The sequence below is a fragment of the Anolis sagrei genome, chromosome 1, assembly GCF_037176765.1.
Source record: "Anolis sagrei isolate rAnoSag1 chromosome 1, rAnoSag1.mat, whole genome shotgun sequence".
Lineage (NCBI taxonomy): Eukaryota > Metazoa > Chordata > Lepidosauria > Squamata > Dactyloidae > Anolis > Anolis sagrei.
In genome coordinates, this window is record NC_090021.1 from 142,725,144 (window position 1) to 142,743,573 (window position 18,430).

The window sequence follows — 18,430 nt, forward strand, 5'->3', positions numbered from 1 at the left end:
TATATATATATATATATATATAAATCTGTATTACTAAAGTGTGACTTAGGCATATTTCGTAAATCAAACTAAATAAATAGCAACTTCACTTTGAAAAAAGGAAGAACCCTAATACAGTTACATAAGCATGAATGTTTTATGGGCTATTGCCAGCGAGAAATACTGCATTCCAGCACTTTGGCTGTTCACTTGGGAACGGTCCTTGAATTTTCATTAAAATAGACGAAGCCTTATATTTTAACTAAACATATTCATGGCAAATTATTTAACACCAGTTGTTGTTGTTGTTGTTTTCTTCCCCTGGATGTAATTTATAGTACATATTGCATCTCTTCTGTCTGCATCTTGGCAGTCTTTAATTTTTGAGCACTTCTTTTGTCCTTTCTCGGCTCAAAAATGAGCGTATGTCATGCCCACTTTCCACCTTGTAAATGAACCAAAATGGATTTTACATTCCTGTAAGCCTCCGGTGGCAAAGGAAAAGTTCTTGGCACTGCAAATCTCAATGTACGTCCACGACGTCGGACTCAACGCATATAGCTTGATAGCATCATGGATATTACTAGCTGCTTTGTGATTAAAACAACAGCAGCACAAGGAGCAGTAATTCTTACTAAGGTCCCTTCCACACAGCTGTATCAAATCATGTTGAACTGGGTTATATGGCAGTGTGGACTCAGGGCCCTTCCACACAATCGTATAACCCTTAATATCAAGACAGGATAACCCACAAGATCTGCTTTGAACTGGGTTATCTGAGTCCACACTGCCATATATTCCAGTTCAAAGCAGATAATGTGGGATTTTATTCAGCTGTGTGGAAGGGACACTAGGGCCCTTCCACACAGCCCTGTATCCCAGAATATCACGGCAGAAATCCCACAATATCTGCTTTGAACTGGGTTATCCAAGTCCACACTCAGATAATGTGGGATTTCTTGCCTTCATATTATGCGATATTTTCTGCCCTCATATTCTGGGTTATGTGGCTGTGTGGAAGGGCCCATAGGTCCCTTCTACAATGCCATAAAATCAGGGGCGGTCAACCCATTACGCAAAGTAAGCATTTGCAGTATAGTTGATTTTGCCCAGGGGCGCTCTTGAGGCGCTCTTGGGGGAAAATAGACCTTGATATATATGAGTTGTAGTTACTGGGATGTATAGTTCACCTACAATCAAAGAACATTCTGAACTCCACCAATGATGGAATTGAACCAAATATGGCACACAGAACGCCCACGACGAACAGAAAATATATATCAGTGATTTTTTTTTGGGGGGGGGGAGCAAAATACTGTTTGCTTACTGTTGAAAATTACCTAGGGCCACCTCTGCATAAAATCCAAATTATCTGCTTTCAACTGGATTATATGGCATATAATCCAGTCCAATTCAAATTTGGATTATCTACTTTGATAATCTGGATTATATGGCAGTGTAGAAGGAGCCCGAGTCTACACTGCCACATAATCAAGCAGATAATCTGGATTTTATATGGCAGTCTAGAAAGGGCCTCATATAATCCAGTTCAACGCAGATAATCTGGGGGCCCTTCCAGACAGGCCCTGTATCCAAGGATCTAATCCCAGGTTTTCTGTTTATCCCAGATTGTTTGGCAGTGCGAACTCATATTGAGGGAGACGTAATTTTAAAATGGGATTTTCATGGATGCTTTAAATGACTGTAAATCCCTGTTTACTAAAGTGCTGACATTTGGAGAAAGAACTGCCACGGGGAGGTGACTACTTTTCAAGCATAAATTCATCAGGACAAAACTGGTTAGCCAGTACTCCCTAATTTCCCAGCTACTTGGAGTTTATAATTGCAACAGAAAAACAGATATGGCTGACTCATTAAGACAGTCAGGGTGAGAGACATGAAAGATTATAATGGTGCCATTGTTAGCCACTGTGCCTGTTTGCCTTCCTGGTTGTTAGAGTCATGGGGCCCTTCAACACAGCCATATAAGTCTGAATATCAAGGCAGAAAATCCCACAATATCTGCTTTGAACTGGGTTATCTGACTCCACACTCAGAGAATGTGAGATTTCCTGCCTTGATATTCTGGGACATAGGGCTGTGTGGAAGGGCACACAATGAAAATCTGTTAGTCATCTTAGACCAATGGAATGATTGATCTTTGTATACCAATGAGAACATGCTTTCAATTTTCTGTGAAAGTGATAAGAAGCCTTGCAACCCCATTTCAAGTTTAGAAATGATGGTCAAGAAAGTACAGTTAGCCAGAGTGAACCAGAGGATTCTGGGATCATTAGTTCCCAAGGCAAAGATGCTTCGATGCTAACAGAAAAAGAGGCAGAGGAAAAGGTTCAACGGCCAAGGCTAGATAGTGATAGAGATAGTGAAAAGAATGTACTAATTGTCAAGCCGAGGGAGGACCAGACACTCTTTGATAGAAGACAAATGAATCAACATCGCCACCTGGAAGGGGGTAGAAGACGGTCTGAAAGAGAAAAGAGGGGTCAGGGAGAGGTTTCCCAAGGGAAACAGAATGCTTTTACCATGACTTTCTGAATAAATATAAGGCCTGTGAGTCTATACTCTTTAGTGAGTCCAACATTTGGTTTTCGTGCCTGCTTCGTGCCTTCTTGTTCATGCTGAGAATCATGTATAATCTTGCCTTGTATTCATGTTCATGCTGAGACTTTTGTAAGCTGGTTTTCCTGATTTCAAGCTACTGCATTTGGATTATTTGATTCAAGTTTGATCCTGTTTTTCAAGGGACTTTTGCCTTTGTCACCTTTGGAAAAGAAAGACTTTCTTCCTATGGATTTGTCTATTGGATTTTGGGATTGATTTGTCTTCTGACTTGGATTGGGTTTCTTTACATTGCTTATTTGATGATTTTGTAGACATTACCTTTTCTCTATTTGAATGCTTTTTACTTTTTGACTATTGTTATATTAACCTTCAATAAATTGCTTTGCTTATTAAAGAACATTATTTACGGGTTCAAAGGTGCCTACCCCAGCCCTTGTGTGCAACAGGAGTGCTGGCGAGTCATTGCCCCTACATTTTAATCCAGTTTTTTTTAAAAAGCAGAAAACCTGGGACCACATCCTGGGATATAGGGCCTGTCTGAAAGGGGCTTTGGATTATGTGCTTTGATAATCTGGATTGGGTTGTTGTAGGGTTTTTTCGGGCTATATGGCCATGTTCTAGAGACATTATCTCCTGACGTTTCGCCTGCATCTATGGCAAGCATCCTCAGAGGTAGTGAGGTCTGTTGGAAATAGGAAATGGGTTTATATATCTGTGGAATAACCAGGGTGGGACAAAGAACTCTTGTCTGCTGGAGTTGAATGTTTCAACTGACCACCTTGATTAGCATTTGATGGCCTGGCAGTTGTTTGGTGTGGCTTGTTGGTGCCTGGGGCAATCTTTTGTTGATAGGTGATTAGATGTCCCTGATTGTTTCCCCTCTGTTGTTTTGCTGTTGTTATTTTAGAGTTTTTAAATACTGGTAACCAGATTTTGTTCATTTTCATGGTTTCCTCCTTTCTGTTGAAATTGTCCACATACTTGTGGATTTCAGTGGCTTCTCTGTGTAGTCTGACATGGTGGTTGTGAGAGTGGTCCAGCATTTCTGTGTTCTCAGATAAAATGCTGTGTCCAGGTTGGTTCCTCAGGTGATCTGCTATGGCTGACTTCTCTGGTTGGAGTAGTCTGCAGCGCCTTTCATGTTCCTTGATTCGTGTTTGGGCAATGCTGCTGCGTTTGGTGGTCCCTATGTAGACTTGTCCACAGCTGCATGGTATATAGTAGACTCCTGCAGTAGTGAGATGATCTCTCTTGTCCTTTGCTGAACATAGCATTTGTGGGGCTTCTACATTTCCATATAATTCATATTATCAAAGCAGACAATCCACATTATCTACTTTGAACAGGTGTCTACACAATCATATAATCCTGTTCAGAGCAGATTTTATATGGCAGTGTAGGTGGGGCTTTACAGTGCCATGGCTCAATGCTATGGGATATTGGGAGTTGTAGTTTGGCGAGGCAAACTAAAGGTCGATGTGAAACTACAGCTCCCATGATTTCATTGCCTTAAACCAGGACAGTCCCAAGTGGTGTCAAGCTGCATTAATTTGACAGCGTGGACACAGCCTGAGCCTGTGGAAAAGCCTACCCCACGTTTCAGTTCCTCCTCTTCCTCTCGGGAGGCAGCACAAGCCTCTTTCTCCCCCGAGAAAAGAATAAAGCAAGAGCAGGAAGAGCTACTCCTTTGCCCACACTAAACATGGCGACCGGGGCGTCACTTCCGGGCGGAAGGGCGTCTGGTCGCTCTGGCACTCCGGGGCACCATAGACGGAGCATAAAGGAGCCGCGACCAGATAAAAAAAGGCTCCTGCCTGCTGCTTGGAGAGAAGGTCTTTCTGTGGCTTGGCTGCGTCGAAGCCAAAGAGGTAAGGGCCCGGCCAAGGCCTAGGACTCCCAGCATCCCTTCCCGAAGAGCAGAGAGGGGCAGGAGGCGAGGGAGGGGCCTGGATCAGGCCTTTCCCCTGCTTTGTCTCGACGGGGCGTTTTCAATGGGCGCCGTGGCTGATCTTGAAGGCTGGATCTACACCGCCTGTCATCCAGTTGCAGAAGGTGGATTGACTGCATTGGCCTGGATGACAGACAGGCTGAGATCATCCACTTCAGTGCAGGCAGGACCTTCTCCCCTTGGGATTAACCAGAAAACAAGGCCCCTTCCACACTGCCCTGTATCCCAGGATCTGATCCCAGATTATCTGCTTATCCCAGATCTTCATTGAGCTGAGGCTACACTGCCAGATAATCCAGTTCAAAGCAGATTATTTGGATTTTATATGGCAGTGTAGGAAGGGCTTCATAATCCAGTTCAAAGTACATAAACGAATATAGGACAGTGTGGAAGTGGCCAAAGGCCTAGCATAATTTTTCCAGGAGGCTGGGCCCCTTCCACATAGCTTAATGGAGCCCCCGGTGGCGCAGTGGTTTAAACCCCTGTGCTGGCAGGACTGAAGACCGACAGGTCGCAAGTTCAAATCCAGGGAGAGGTGGATGAGCTCCCTCTATCAGCTCCAGCTCCTCATGCGGGGACATGAGAGAAGCCTCGTACAAGGATGATAAAAACATCAAATCATCCAGGTGTCCCCTGGGCAATGTCCTTGCAGACGGCCAATTCTCACACACCAGAAGTGACTTGCAGTTTCTCAAGCTGCTCCTGACATGACAAAAAAAACCCCCCAAAACATAGCTTAATAAAATCCCACATTTTCTGCTTTGAAGTGGAATAAATGGCAGTGTGCACTCAGATAACCCAGTTCAAAGCAGACGTGGGATTTTCTGCCTTCATATTCTGGGTTATATGACTATGTGAAAGGAACCTGGGAATATAAACCCTGCCTGGTTTCTTCTTAAATTGAATTTGTATGTAAGTAGGAACAGGTACTTTTAAAGTTGACCAAAACTGATTCATAACCCTTTTGCTACTAATGTTGGAGAGTGGTCCCTGCTCAAGTGGTCTCTGGTTAAAAAGGTTGGGAACCATGGTTGTACACAAATAAGCATTGATTTTATACATGAAAAAAACATCCCCTGAAAATAAGCCCTAATGCAGTGGTTCTCAACGTGTGGGTACCCAGGTGTTTTGGCCTACAACTCCCAGAAATCCCAGCCAGTTTACCAGCTGTTGGTATTTCTGGGAGTTGAAGGCCATAACATCTGGGGACCCACAGGTTGAGAACCACTGCCCTAATGCATCTTTTGGAGCAAAAAATAATATAAGACTTGGTCTTATTTTCAGAGAAACACAGTAGTTTTCAAGGCTCAATCTCTCAGCTGACATGCACCACCAACACTGTCATCACTGTTATATAGCAGTTTATATGGCAGGGGACCAGTAACATGTGATGTACACATGTGACCTACGACTCTTTTACACTGCCATATAATCCAGATTATCAAAGCAGACAATCCAATTATCTGCTTTGAACTGGATTATCTTGGAGCCCCTGGTGGCGCAGCAGGTTAAACTGTTGAGCAGCTGAACTTGCTGACTGAAAGCTTGTTGGTTCAAATCCAGGAAGCTGGGAGAGCTCCCACTCTTAGCCCCAACTTCTGTCAACCTAGGAGTTTGAAAACATTCAAATGTGAGTAAGTCAATAGGTAGCGCTTCAGCAGGAAGATTACAGCGCTCCATGCAGTCATGTCAACCACAACTTGGAGACGTCTACAGTCAATGCCAACTCTTCGGCTTAGATGAGCACCACCCCTCAAAGTCAGACATGACTAGACATCATGTCTGACCTTTATCTTTACCTTTTATATGAGTCTACACTGCCATATAATTAGTTCAAAGCAGATAATCTGGATTTTATATGTCAGTGTAGAAGGGGCCTCAGACACACATTTGCTCCTTCCTTTGTTTCCTTCTCAATGTGGGAAGGTTTTATGAACTTCTCTGCTGCTTCTCCTAGGACCCACCTGCACTCACCATTTAATGCAGTTCCAAGCTAGCTTCAAATTGCAGAGAGAAACAGAGAAACCACTTTCTTCCATAACAGTCTGAATCTGCATTAAATGGTCAGTGTAGATAATCTGGGATTCATGTTCATCTATCTCACTGCACCTCACACACAACAAAAAGGGTCTAAAGTTTTGAGCTTCCCTTGGATGGTTTGTCTCAGGTTGTAGAGAAGGAGCTGATTTGTTTGAATTTAAAAAAAACCCAAAAGTATCATTGTATATTCAGCTTTCCACTGGATTTATCCATATGTTCAAACATCCATGACTTGAAAATATTCCCCCCAAAATACAAAAAGGGAACCTTGATTTTGCCATTTTATGTAAGAGGCTCAATTTTACTACGACATTGTATATAATGGGATTTGGTCATCCATGGGTTTCAGTATCAATGGGGGTTTTCTAGAACCAGCGGAAACAAAGGACCCACTATAAAAAGCTTGAAACTTGGAAATAAGCTATCAACATGTTCCCTTGGGGTACTGCTTTTTATATAAGCCTGGGCATATTATTAAGGAGGGATATTCAAACTTTTGTTTGCTACCTAATACTACCACTAGTGTAAACATTATGTAGGTTGGAATTATTCTTCTCTTGCTGTATGGATCAAAAATCCCTTATTTCTTCCCTGCCTTCACTTCTACCCTATGAACTTCCAAACAGTGAGGTGAAACTAGATCCATTCACATTAAAAAAATAACAAATGGTTAAATAAATAGATGGCTTAGGGGGATGCTACATCACTTTTCAATAAAACCTGGTCCTGCTGAATCCCATGGATTTGATTTATGCTTAAATGTCTCTCCGACACACCTTGTTAGACTACAAAACCAATCTTATACGTGCTCAGAAGTAAGCCACATTGACACTACTGGGACAATATGCAATTAAATACACCAACACATGTGCCCTAACACCCAAGTTAATACTTCCATATTTATTTCTGACTAGAAAGATATGTTGTTGGTCTAATTCTTATGAATCATGACATCTTCTGAATTCCAATAATCAGGTACAATAAACCCTCATGTGTGAAATTCCATGTTCAAAAACTATTTTAATTAGGATTATTTAAGCAAGCTAGGCTTCTCCTAACACTCCTTTTCTTTCTTTGATAGGATGGAGACAAGGAAGGTCTTGATGAAATCGAATGTCGCTGCTTCCAATCTCCTGAGATCATTGCATTCCCTTTATCAGTTTGGCTACTTCTGCGATGTGAGAATACACACAGACCAGCCAGGGATGCAGGAGGAATTTTTTGTTCACAAGGCTGTCTTAGCAGCTTCCAGCAATTACTTTAAATGCCTCTTTCTTAGCGATGAGATGCTGAATGCCAAGTATTGCGAGGTAACCCTCCAGGATGTTCACGCTGAAGAATTTGCCTCCTTCCTAAGGTTTGTCTACACGACAGAAGTAGAAATTGAAGCGGATGGATTGCAACGGATAAAAGAGGTTGCTGAAAGATTTGAATGCCAGGATCTGCTCGCTGTGTTAGAAGAAATGAAGAATGCAGATGGTGACTCAGATTTGAGTGTCCCTTTGAGAAGACGTAAAACTGGTTGGAGTCAAACCAAACAAATAGAACAGACCGAACTACCCCACATTTTGTCTGCACCTATGAAGAGGAATCTTTGGGATAGGAAGAAGCATGCAAAACTATCAGCTAGCTGTGATAATAATGAAAGCAAAGCTGAACATTCTCCTGAAGAAGAGATAGCTCTTGTGAAATCTGAAGATGAGATGGCAACCTCAACTGGACTCAACAAAGCGGACCTGCTCCAAGATCCCATCACAACTGACACCAGCGAAGAGGAAAACAAGATCAACCACCCTTCGGCAAACCAGGTGGTCTTGAAAGAAGCCATTGTTGTTCTAAACAGGATAATGCCTGGCCAAAAGGGGGTTCCTGAGGAAACCAAATTTGGGAAGACGACACACAATGTATCAAAGGCTTTGCCTCAAATGTATGCATGTGACCAGTGTAATCGCTCTTTCAATTTTGCCAAGCAGTATCAGTCACACATGGAAGTGGAACATGACATCCACGTGGTCATTAAATACAGTTGTAATATGTGTGACCAGCTCTTTGCCAGTTCCCAGAACCTACGGCAACACAGGCTCACTGTTCACAACAGTGAGCAATGCTTCCCCTGCTTACTGTGTGACAAAAGGTTTAAGCGGCAGAAGGATGTGAATGACCACATCCGGAGGGTGCACGAAAAGAAAAGAAATCCTCAGCGGTGTCCATACTGTGACAAGATTATCAGCTCTAGAACTGGACTCACGGTTCACATTCGAACGCACACGGGAGAGAAACCATACAAGTGTCAGTACTGCCCGGCGAGGTTTGCTCAGAGATCTGCCTTTAATACTCATGTAAGGTAATGCTTTTTAATGTGTTTATTTCAACGTATGGAATGACAGGGGTTTTTTATCCCTATCTCTTTAGTAGTATATATTGTGTCCTAACAATAGAAATTCATAAGAGATGGTTTGACTGAATTTTCAGTTTCTGGTTTCTTGGGTATATTACGTTTTGCAGTGTTAAGCAAACACTTTGAGAGCTACATTTAAATAAATTCACTGGTGTAAACGATATTTTGCAGGTCAGTTTCATGTAACTTAAAGACAGTGTTATCACTGCTCTTTTATTAATTAGGTTTCTTCTGCATCGGAGTCTGGACAACTTGTCGGTCAGCAAACAAAACACACCTTTCTAAGCAGTCAACTCTACCATCCTTCTCAGAAGCAGCTTATACAAACTGACCCATAACATTTCAGTTCTCTGAATTGCTATATACATTCCTTGGGGCTTTTTATTTAGTGATGCTGCTTGGGACAAAGTCCTAAAATAGTTCACACTTTTGGTTAGTCCCAGTAGAAAGATTTCTTCAAATGAAATTTTATTTTATCTGTTTTCAGAATTTCTGTCCTGTTTTTCTATAAAATCAATTTATGTAAGTCAAAGTATGTATGTATGTATGTTGGTTGGTTTGTACTACAAAGGTTCCTACCTGGCTTGTTGCATCTAGACCAAACTTAGCAGACGTATCTTTCATTACCCAACTTGAAATAATTAGTGGCGTTTAACTACAACCCCCACCCCACCCCAGCTTTGGATTGAAGGCCCCCAAAAATAATTATTGGCAGTAGGCACATAGAAATGGTTAGCTACCAATCTGTTGGTATGTATGCATGCATGAGGCGCTCAGATGTGACCACAAGAGGGCAGTATATAGATAGAAAGTATTAGCTACTGGAACACCAAATGGTTACACCATGAGGCAAAACCACAACACTAAAGGCCACAGCAGGGACATCCATGCCAGATGAAGCTGAAAGTGTGACTTCCAAGAAAAGAACAAATGAAAGGGGGGGATGGGGAAAGGTATGTGGGAACGGAAGGAAAGAAGGGAAGAGAAAGGAAAATAGAGACTAAAAAAGGATAGAAGAAAAAGAAGGTAAAGCAAAGGAAGGAAGAAAAAGGTAAGAAAGAAGGGGGAGGCAGTGTATGAGGAGAAAGAAAGGGAGAAATGAAATAAAGGAAGAAAAGAGAGAAAGACAAGGTCTGTGAAGAAATGGGAAGAAGAAATAAAGAGCTAAAAAGAAAATGGAAAACTTTCTCTGAGGTTGAGAGACAATGACTTCCAAGAAAAGGTGGGATCTGATGCCATTTAGGTGGCTAGGCCATGAAAACACTCAACAAGGAAAAAAAAACCCACTAAAAGAACAAAACCCCACTGCCCTGAAGGTCATGGCTACCACTTCTTCAACAGTCAAGGAAGCAAACGGTGTATGAAAATGTATTTTAAAAGGGTACTGATGGCAAACCTCCACTGAAGCTGAGAAAGTGTGACTCAAGGTAAAAAAAAATGTGACTTGCTCCAGGCAACAATTTATTTCAAAGGGGATTGTCTGCACCTTTCTCTAAGGCTGAAAGTGCAGCCTGGGGCTGAGAGACTGTGACTTGGTCAAGGCAGCCATTTACTAGTAACTAGCTTATGTACCCGGCCTTAACCCAGGTATGCATTTTACGAATTCTTATTGTCAGATTTACAGCTTTATTATTTCTCCTTTTAGAAAATGTATTGGGTAATCCTATTGGGCAATGCCAGGTACTTAAACTAATATAAAACAAAAGACATAAAATGCAATAGATAACATATAGTGGCCTATATCCAATGATGCGTAAGTAGATGGCTGCTAACATTGTAGAACTTTCCTCTCCTCCTCCTTCTACACTGCATAATTGACTCTCCATGGGACTGCAAAGGGCTGGTTTTGGATTGCAAAGGAAAAAGAGGCAATTCCACTGATAGAAATACCATAATTTCCTGTCTTGTCCGGACTTCCACTGAAAGTTGACCATACAATCACGCTGAAGGACTGAGAGATTCCTAAAGAAGTCCTTTTTCTAGTAAAAAAAAAAGATAGTAGGGTTTTTTTAAAAAGCATGTTCTACTTTTGTGGGGATTCTGCATCCCTAATCCCAACTAATGTGGAGGGCTGACTGTACAAGCTGGTATGCTTCTAAGACAACAATCAAATACATATTACAAAAGAAAGTTAAGAAATAACTGATTGCAGCATGAAAAAGCAGTGATGAAGAACATTATTTCAAAAGGCCGTGCCTGAAAAAAAATGCTAATTAGAAAAAGACAAGCTTTAGTTTTCCACTGGAAAGAAGCCATGGCAAGACAGCCGGAATTCCTATGCATGTTTACTCAAAAGTCAATCCTGTTGAACTTGATGGTTCCTATTTCTAGGATGAGGGGGTACAAATTTTCACCTCTGAAGTTTTTTTCAGTGCAATCAGAGTAGACTTAATATGTAGATTATTTGTGGATTTGATTTGGACACAAAACGAGCAGCTATGCGGTTTTTACATTACTACTACTACTACTACTACTACTGTTATCATTATTATTTTTAATCCTCTTCACCACCATCCTCATAATCTTACCCTCATCATCTCATAACTTTGTCCCCAACAGAAAAATACATGAGTCCGGGCAAGACAGGAAACCCCTTTCAGGTTACTGGATGATAGCCCCACCAACAAAGAGAGACAATATGGTGAAAGATGGTGAAACAGGCATGAATAGCAAAGCAGCTCATGAGGTAGCAAGTACAGTCTTTCAAAGATTAATTGTGGGCCAAGACACTCAGGTACCTGAGGGAGAAGGCAGGAATTCATCAGTGATGGAGTCTGACAACAAAGAAGGAAGCCCAGAGAACTCTGCTGAAATGAGTATTAAAAGTGATGAAGACATGACTGTGGTTGTAGAACACAGTGTTAAAGAAGGGGACTGTGAAGAAGAATGGGATGGCAGCCATGACAGTGATGAACTGTCTTCTGCTAACACTGATGATGATTCAGATTATCAAGATGCAGAAGAAAACAAATCCGATGTAGATGATATAGTGAGAAAGGAGAACCAAGACAAACTAGTGAAAAAATCTGCCTATCTTATAACTTGTACCAAATGTGCCGAGACATTCATATCGCGAAAGAAATATGTCGACCACTGCAAAGATGTCCATCATTCCTTGCCTGGTAAAGCCTACCAGTGTGACATCTGTAACAAGTCCTTTGCGAGTTACAACAGCTGGAAAGAGCACCGAGCCTGCGTCCACACAGAAGACAGGCAGTTTTCATGCACCCTCTGTGATGCCACCTTTAAAAGGAAGAGGGATGTGAGGACACATTACATCCGAAAACACGAAGGAAGGGTGAAGCGTCCCCTCTGTTCGGTCTGTGGAAAGATCCTTAGTTCCAGAACTGCACTGGTATTCCACATGCGGACTCACACAGGAGAGAAGCCCTATCAGTGCACCATTTGCTGCTCAAGATTTGCTCAACCTTCACAGCTCACGATTCACACCAGGTCAGCCTTTTACTGTCTCGTCTTCCTCCCCTTCTGAATGCATCCACTATAAGGGCAGGGAACCGGTGACTCTCCAAATGTTGTTAGAGTGCAACTTGTATTGGTCCTAGTCAAGATAATCAAAGGTGAAGGATAAAATGAGTTGAAGTCTAACACCATCTGGAAATCCACTGTTCTCTATTTGTGATTTGCCACTTTTGAGAGCTCTTTGCAAATCATTCTGACCAAACACTGTGGAACTGAATGATAAAGTGAAAATCAAGAGTGCGTTAGCTTAAGACATAAGACATAAATATGATATTAGTTCATATGTGACAGATTCTGAATATATAGGTTGTGTGTTGTCTTTCCAGTTCTTAACAAACCAAGGAGAAGTTTCATGCACAAACAAAATAATCAGATCTACTAGGTAAAATATAAAGATTTCCCTTGACATTAAATCTACTTGTCTTTGACTCTGGGGAGTAGTGGTCATCTCCATTTCTAAGCCGAAGAACTGGTTTTGTCCGTAGATAACTCCAAGGTCGTGTGGCCAGCATGACTGAATGGAGCGCCGTTACGTTCCCACAGAAGCAGTACTTATTGATCTACTTACATTTGCATGTTTTCGAATTGTGAGGTTGGCAGAAGCTGGGGCTAATAGCGGGAGCTCAACCCGCTCCCCGGTTCGAACCACCTACCTTTCAGTCAGCAAGTTCAGCAGCTCAGCAGTTTCACTCATTTATGAATTGGCAGACATTGCTTTTCAATTACATCTCAAAATGGTAGCATGTGGACAACATAACTTAAAGATAAATTCATCCTGACCCATTTTTCATTCCATGCTTGATTTTGTTTGATGAATAAAAACCCTGAGTTTGTTAAAAGCTGTAGACTATTTTGCCTCTTATTTATTAGCCCAGCAAATGCATTGAGCTAGCATGGTGTAGTGATTTGAGGAGAACAGGGTTCAAATATCCATATGGCCATGAAACCCACTGGGTGACCTTGGATAAGTCAAACTCTCTCAGCCTCAAAGGAAAGCCATGGACAAATCTTGCCAAGAAAACCCATTGGGATCGGTATACATTGATAATGTCTTGAAGACATACAATAACAACAGTAGTGCCACAAAATGAGTGTGTGTGTGTGTGTAGCCCACATTACAGCTACATTTGTTTTATTGGGGATTTTTCATATCTTGGCAGAAGTCTTTTCTTTCCCTTAATACTGTCTTTCCAGCAGTTCTTCTGTTATGGGTTTTATAAACAACTTCTATAGTAGTTGCATTATAAAGAACAAAGAAGAGAAGTAAGCTAGCTTTCTTTTGTTAATTGAATATTTCATCTTACATCTTCCATACCTTTCATTTTTTATTACCCATTAAAAAGGTTGTCTAAAAAAGACAACCTTCATTTCGTCCAAATCTCCAGCTGAATTAATATGCTTTGAGCCCTTGAAGTACTATCTGCAGCTTTGCAAATATTAATAGCTTTTGGTAAATTATATTTAATTAGTCACTTACTAGGAAATGTCACTAGTGAGATGTATTTACCAATACTTTCAAACTTTCTTCAATATAGGTCCCATACAGGGGAAAAGCCTTATATCTGTGAGGACTGTGGGGCATGCTTTATTGATAAAGGCAAGCTTAATAGTCACAAGAGAACGCATACAGGTAAGCCTTTGAATCCTTTCCCTAAATCTGGCAAATGACAAAGCTATAAATGTCAAAGCTATAAATATTATTCTGGCTTTTATGAGTTGCATAGGCACTGTTATCTTCCTTCCAACAAGCCAGTCCCTAGAGTGTGTGGCTGACTTTACAAGATTTCTGTGGCATATTATACAAAGAAAATATGTGTATATGTATGACTAAAACAGCTCCAAATTATGTATCCAAGAAGAAGAAAGAAATTAAACTGTCTTAGGGAAAAGGCAGAAGAAAAGATATCCTCGGTTGTTTTTGAAACTCTCCTATAGAATGGAATAGAACAACACTGCAACCAAAATTATTCCTGCCTTCCTTTTTCAGGAGAGCGTCTCTTCCGATGTGATGTGTGCGGAAAGCATTTTTCTACCAATGAATATTTGAAATGCCACAAGCGCTGCCACATGGGAGCCAAGCCATACAAATGTGATGTGTGTGGGAAATCCTTTGGTCTGAGAGCTTCACTGGCTCAACACAGTAATGTCCATGCAGGTAATGAGTGCTGCCTGGGAAATGGGGGAAAATGGAGGAGAAAGATGCACAATACGGTGCCAATCACAGGTTTGAGCTACAACTCCTGGGTGGTACAAGCAGTAGAAGGGATGATAGGACTGGTGGTCTAAAGTTTAGGCAAGGCATAAGCTGAGCAAGGCCATTTTTGTGGACTGTTTCAACGGAAATATTAGTCATTTTGTTGTCATAAAGCGTAAGGTATGGAGGTGGGCAACATGTAAGGCAATGCCCAAATAGGCCTTCAAGTAAAAGAAACCACAAGATAAATAGTACATGTAATCTTCCTTCATTAAAATGCTAAGAAAGGCAGAAAGATTATGTGCTGTGCATCTTTCATTCTAACTTTGCAGTAGATTACATTACTAGAATGAATATATATAACAGTCAAGGACCAGCACCAAAAAATGTACAAATGTCAGAATATACACATGTCAGAACATATACATTTAGGTATTAAGAAACACTGTCAAAAGCAAAGTCAAAACTCAGTATTGAGTATTGAATATGATCGTTAAAATGGTATTAAACATTTATATGCTAAAATGACAATGGTAAAAACTGAAATAAATATTGTCTCTGTGAGGCTGAGGCAGTGGAACATGTGGAGCACGTTTTGTTATACTGCTCTTTTACCGAGATCCAATTTTAGAATCTAATTTTAGAAACTTTACCAGGGAGATCTGTAAGGTTTTATGTTGATTACTACTAAAGTTACTAGCTTTTGTGCAGCAGCAATAACTTGTCAGCGCAAGATGCTGTCACAGTCTTAGAAAGTTTTAATATTTATTCCATTACTAGAATGTGCACTGGGTCATCTACAAAAGGTTGCCCTACAAAGGATCACAGCCTTGGGTCCTGCGCTGGAGGAAAGGCAGGCTAGTTATTGAATAAATGAGCAAACAAACAAAATTACCACATTTCCCTTTGAAAGCAGAGAGAGATAAGAGCAGTTTGACAATGGAAATCACTGCAAAGAGAAGTGGTGAGGTCTCCTTCTCTGGATGTCTTCAAGAAGAGACTGGACATCAACATCCTAGGATGCTTTAGCTAGAGATCCAAACCAGGAGGTTGGATTCAATACTCCATAGGCTCCCTTCAAGCTTTATGATTCTGTGAGGTGGTGCAGAAGGTGAAGGCATTCAGGGGACAGCTCTGAGGTGCCAAAATTTTCTTTCAAGGGAGGATGAGACTATAAATCGGAGTATGGAGGATGAAGAACCACAGGGATTTTAGAGAGATGTTCTCACACTTATGACATCTGCCTTGTTTTAATTTCCAGAGACCCCTCCTTATTTCTGTGAGCAGTGTGGAAAGACATTTACGCAGCAAGGAGCCCTGAGGCGCCACCAGCGGATTCACACTGGTGAAAAGCCATACAAATGTCGGGCTTGTGAACGAACCTTCACAGATATGTCTACCTTGAGAAGACACGTCTTGGTATGTCCTCTGGTATCTTAATGTCCTGAGGGTTTCTTGTGATCTTGAAAAAGCTCGTAGTATGTAAAATCAAATCCCTTCTCCTTTCCCCATCAATACATGTCATGTGGCACATGGTTATGAAAGGGGAACCAAAGGTATAGCTGCCGAACCAATAAAACACTCATCAGTGATTTCTTTCCTGTGTAGGACTTGCAGCAGGCATAGGCAACTTCATCAAAGGGGTCTTCACTAGACCTCCAATCTATATTGCTACAATTTTGTGGTTGTCACCAAGATTCCTTCCCACCTCAAATGACGATGAAATGTAATGGCAACAATACTGCTCCTATGAGAGCATCTCCTTTCACTACAGGGTTCTGCAGGCATCTGCCAGCTTTTTGTGATGTGATGGTGGTGTTGGTAGAAGGGCAAATGGGAAATGGTGGAAAGCGCCACAGAAGGACAGGTGACACTTAGACCATGTGTTATCTACCCCTGGCTTACACAGCTCTGGAAAGAAAGATCTCACATTATCTTCACAATATAGTGTTCCTAAAACTATTGAAGCTGCACTGAAGGGGCTTTTCAGTTCCAGGAGACGTTAAGCCCCTTCCACACTGCCCCTGTATTCCAGGATCTGATCCCAGATTATCTTCTTATCCCAGATCATCTAGCAGTGGAGACTCATATAATCCAGTTTAAAGCAGATAATTTGGGATCAGATCCTGGGATATAGGGCAGTGTCGAAGGGGTCTCAGTCACACCCTTCAGTTATATTGAAATCAACAGCACTTTAAATTCCACCTAATTGCAACTGGAGTTAATCCTGATCAGTTTCCTATATATTTCAACATTCTCTTATTTTGGGCACAGCAGTGAGACTAATGTTATTAAGGAAAGGAAGTGTTCAAAGAGGCCCAACTTTGTGGTAAATGTAACCTCCTTGTTTCATTTTAGTTAAATTCAGAATGCAAGATCAGGCTCTAAATTTTGAATGTTTCTTCTTGAAAACATGCACATTTGTTGAGTCAAATATTCCTCTGGTGTTGATACTATTTTGAAAGCTTGTTGATTATTATGAAGAATGTTACTATTTTGGAAGGTTTTTATGTTTAGCATGATCCGCTTAGAACTGGATTCCTAAAAATACGTTTTTGTGTTTACTTTCCCTGCTGTAGGTCCATGATCGGAATGCTCACTGGAGGAGTTTCTTAATAGACCTTACTGTCAAAAAAGACCATAACTGGTCCAAAATAGAGACCTTGTCTAATTCAAAAGATGATTCCACTTCAGTTTGGTCTGATTGACATAGTCAACTTCATAAATCTGAGAGCACTAGTGTGAAAAAGTAGAGCACATCTCATGCAATAGTAGTATGAGAAGTCCTGACCATTCCCTTACATATTTATAAGTATAAACAATTAGGGTACAATAATCTCACATGACCAGCCAGATTCATTATGGAAATGTCTAGGAGTGCACATATCACACCCATATTAGAGTTACTCCACCATTTAGTTTCTGCGCAACATACAAAGTGTTGGTTTTGATCTTTAAAGCCCTAAACGGGTTGGGTCCAGGTGACATACGGGATCGCTTTCTCCCATACAATCCACCTTTTTAGACTCTGACGTCCACTATGGGACGTTTACTCCATCCATCCAGAACCCGACTGGCAACATTCACCCAGAGGACTTTTTTATTGACTGCCCCAAGACTGGAATGACCTGGAAGAAAAGTTGACAGCTAAACAAGCTATCAGAATTTCAAACACAGTTAAAGACCTATCCTTTCCAACAGGCCTACCCAGTCAATTTCTAACTATGAGTTTTACATTAACATTGTATTGGTGTGAAAGATTACAATGTCCTTTAATCTTATGTCTGCGTCCTTTAATATATGGGTTTTAATGATTTGATGTTATATCTATGTATTTTAACTATTTGAATTTGCCTTGAGGGGAGGTGGGTAAGAAATAAAATCTTATGTTGTTATTATTATTACTATTATTATTCATGTTATATTTTGTCCTTTTATTATTTTGCATAGAGATTAGTCTATTTGCCATGTCTAGGTTGTTGAAGGGCATTGCTAGCCAATGAAAATACATATGACATTTGTTGGTTTGTTATTTTATTAACCTCAGTGTTTTGTGAAGGGTTTAGTTAAGTGAGAAGCATGGAAATGAGGGGGAACACCAAATATATTTAAATTTTTCCAGTATCTTTTTCACAGTGCATAATTATAGTACTATGGTTCTGCTTTAACTGCCATGGCTCCATCCTATAGAATCCTGGAATTTGAGGTCTATGGGAGATCATTCTGAATCTCTCATCAAACTATAAATCCCAGGATTTCATAGGATGCAATCATGGCAGTTTAAGTGGTATCAAAGGGCTATGATGGT

The 18,430-nt window shown here is 40.9% G+C and overlaps 1 protein-coding gene across 1 annotated transcript in view; it reads left to right on the forward strand.

Moving 5' to 3' along the window:
* The first annotated feature begins 4,301 nt into the window (after nt 1-4,301).
* The window catches only part of LOC132781759 (GDNF-inducible zinc finger protein 1-like), a 14,363-nt gene continuing 234 nt past the window's right edge, over nt 4,302-18,430 (forward strand). The window contains exons 1-7 of the mRNA XM_060786196.2: nt 4,302-4,430; nt 7,632-8,894; nt 11,508-12,401; nt 13,964-14,058; nt 14,416-14,583; nt 15,884-16,041; nt 17,202-18,430. The exon at nt 17,202-18,430 is cut by the window's right edge and continues 234 nt beyond it. Coding sequence (XP_060642179.2) covers nt 7,633-8,894; nt 11,508-12,401; nt 13,964-14,058; nt 14,416-14,583; nt 15,884-16,041; nt 17,202-17,330 — 2,706 coding nt within the window. The 5' untranslated portion in view covers nt 4,302-4,430; nt 7,632 and the 3' untranslated portion in view covers nt 17,331-18,430. The remainder of the gene's footprint in view (nt 4,431-7,631; nt 8,895-11,507; nt 12,402-13,963; nt 14,059-14,415; nt 14,584-15,883; nt 16,042-17,201) is intronic.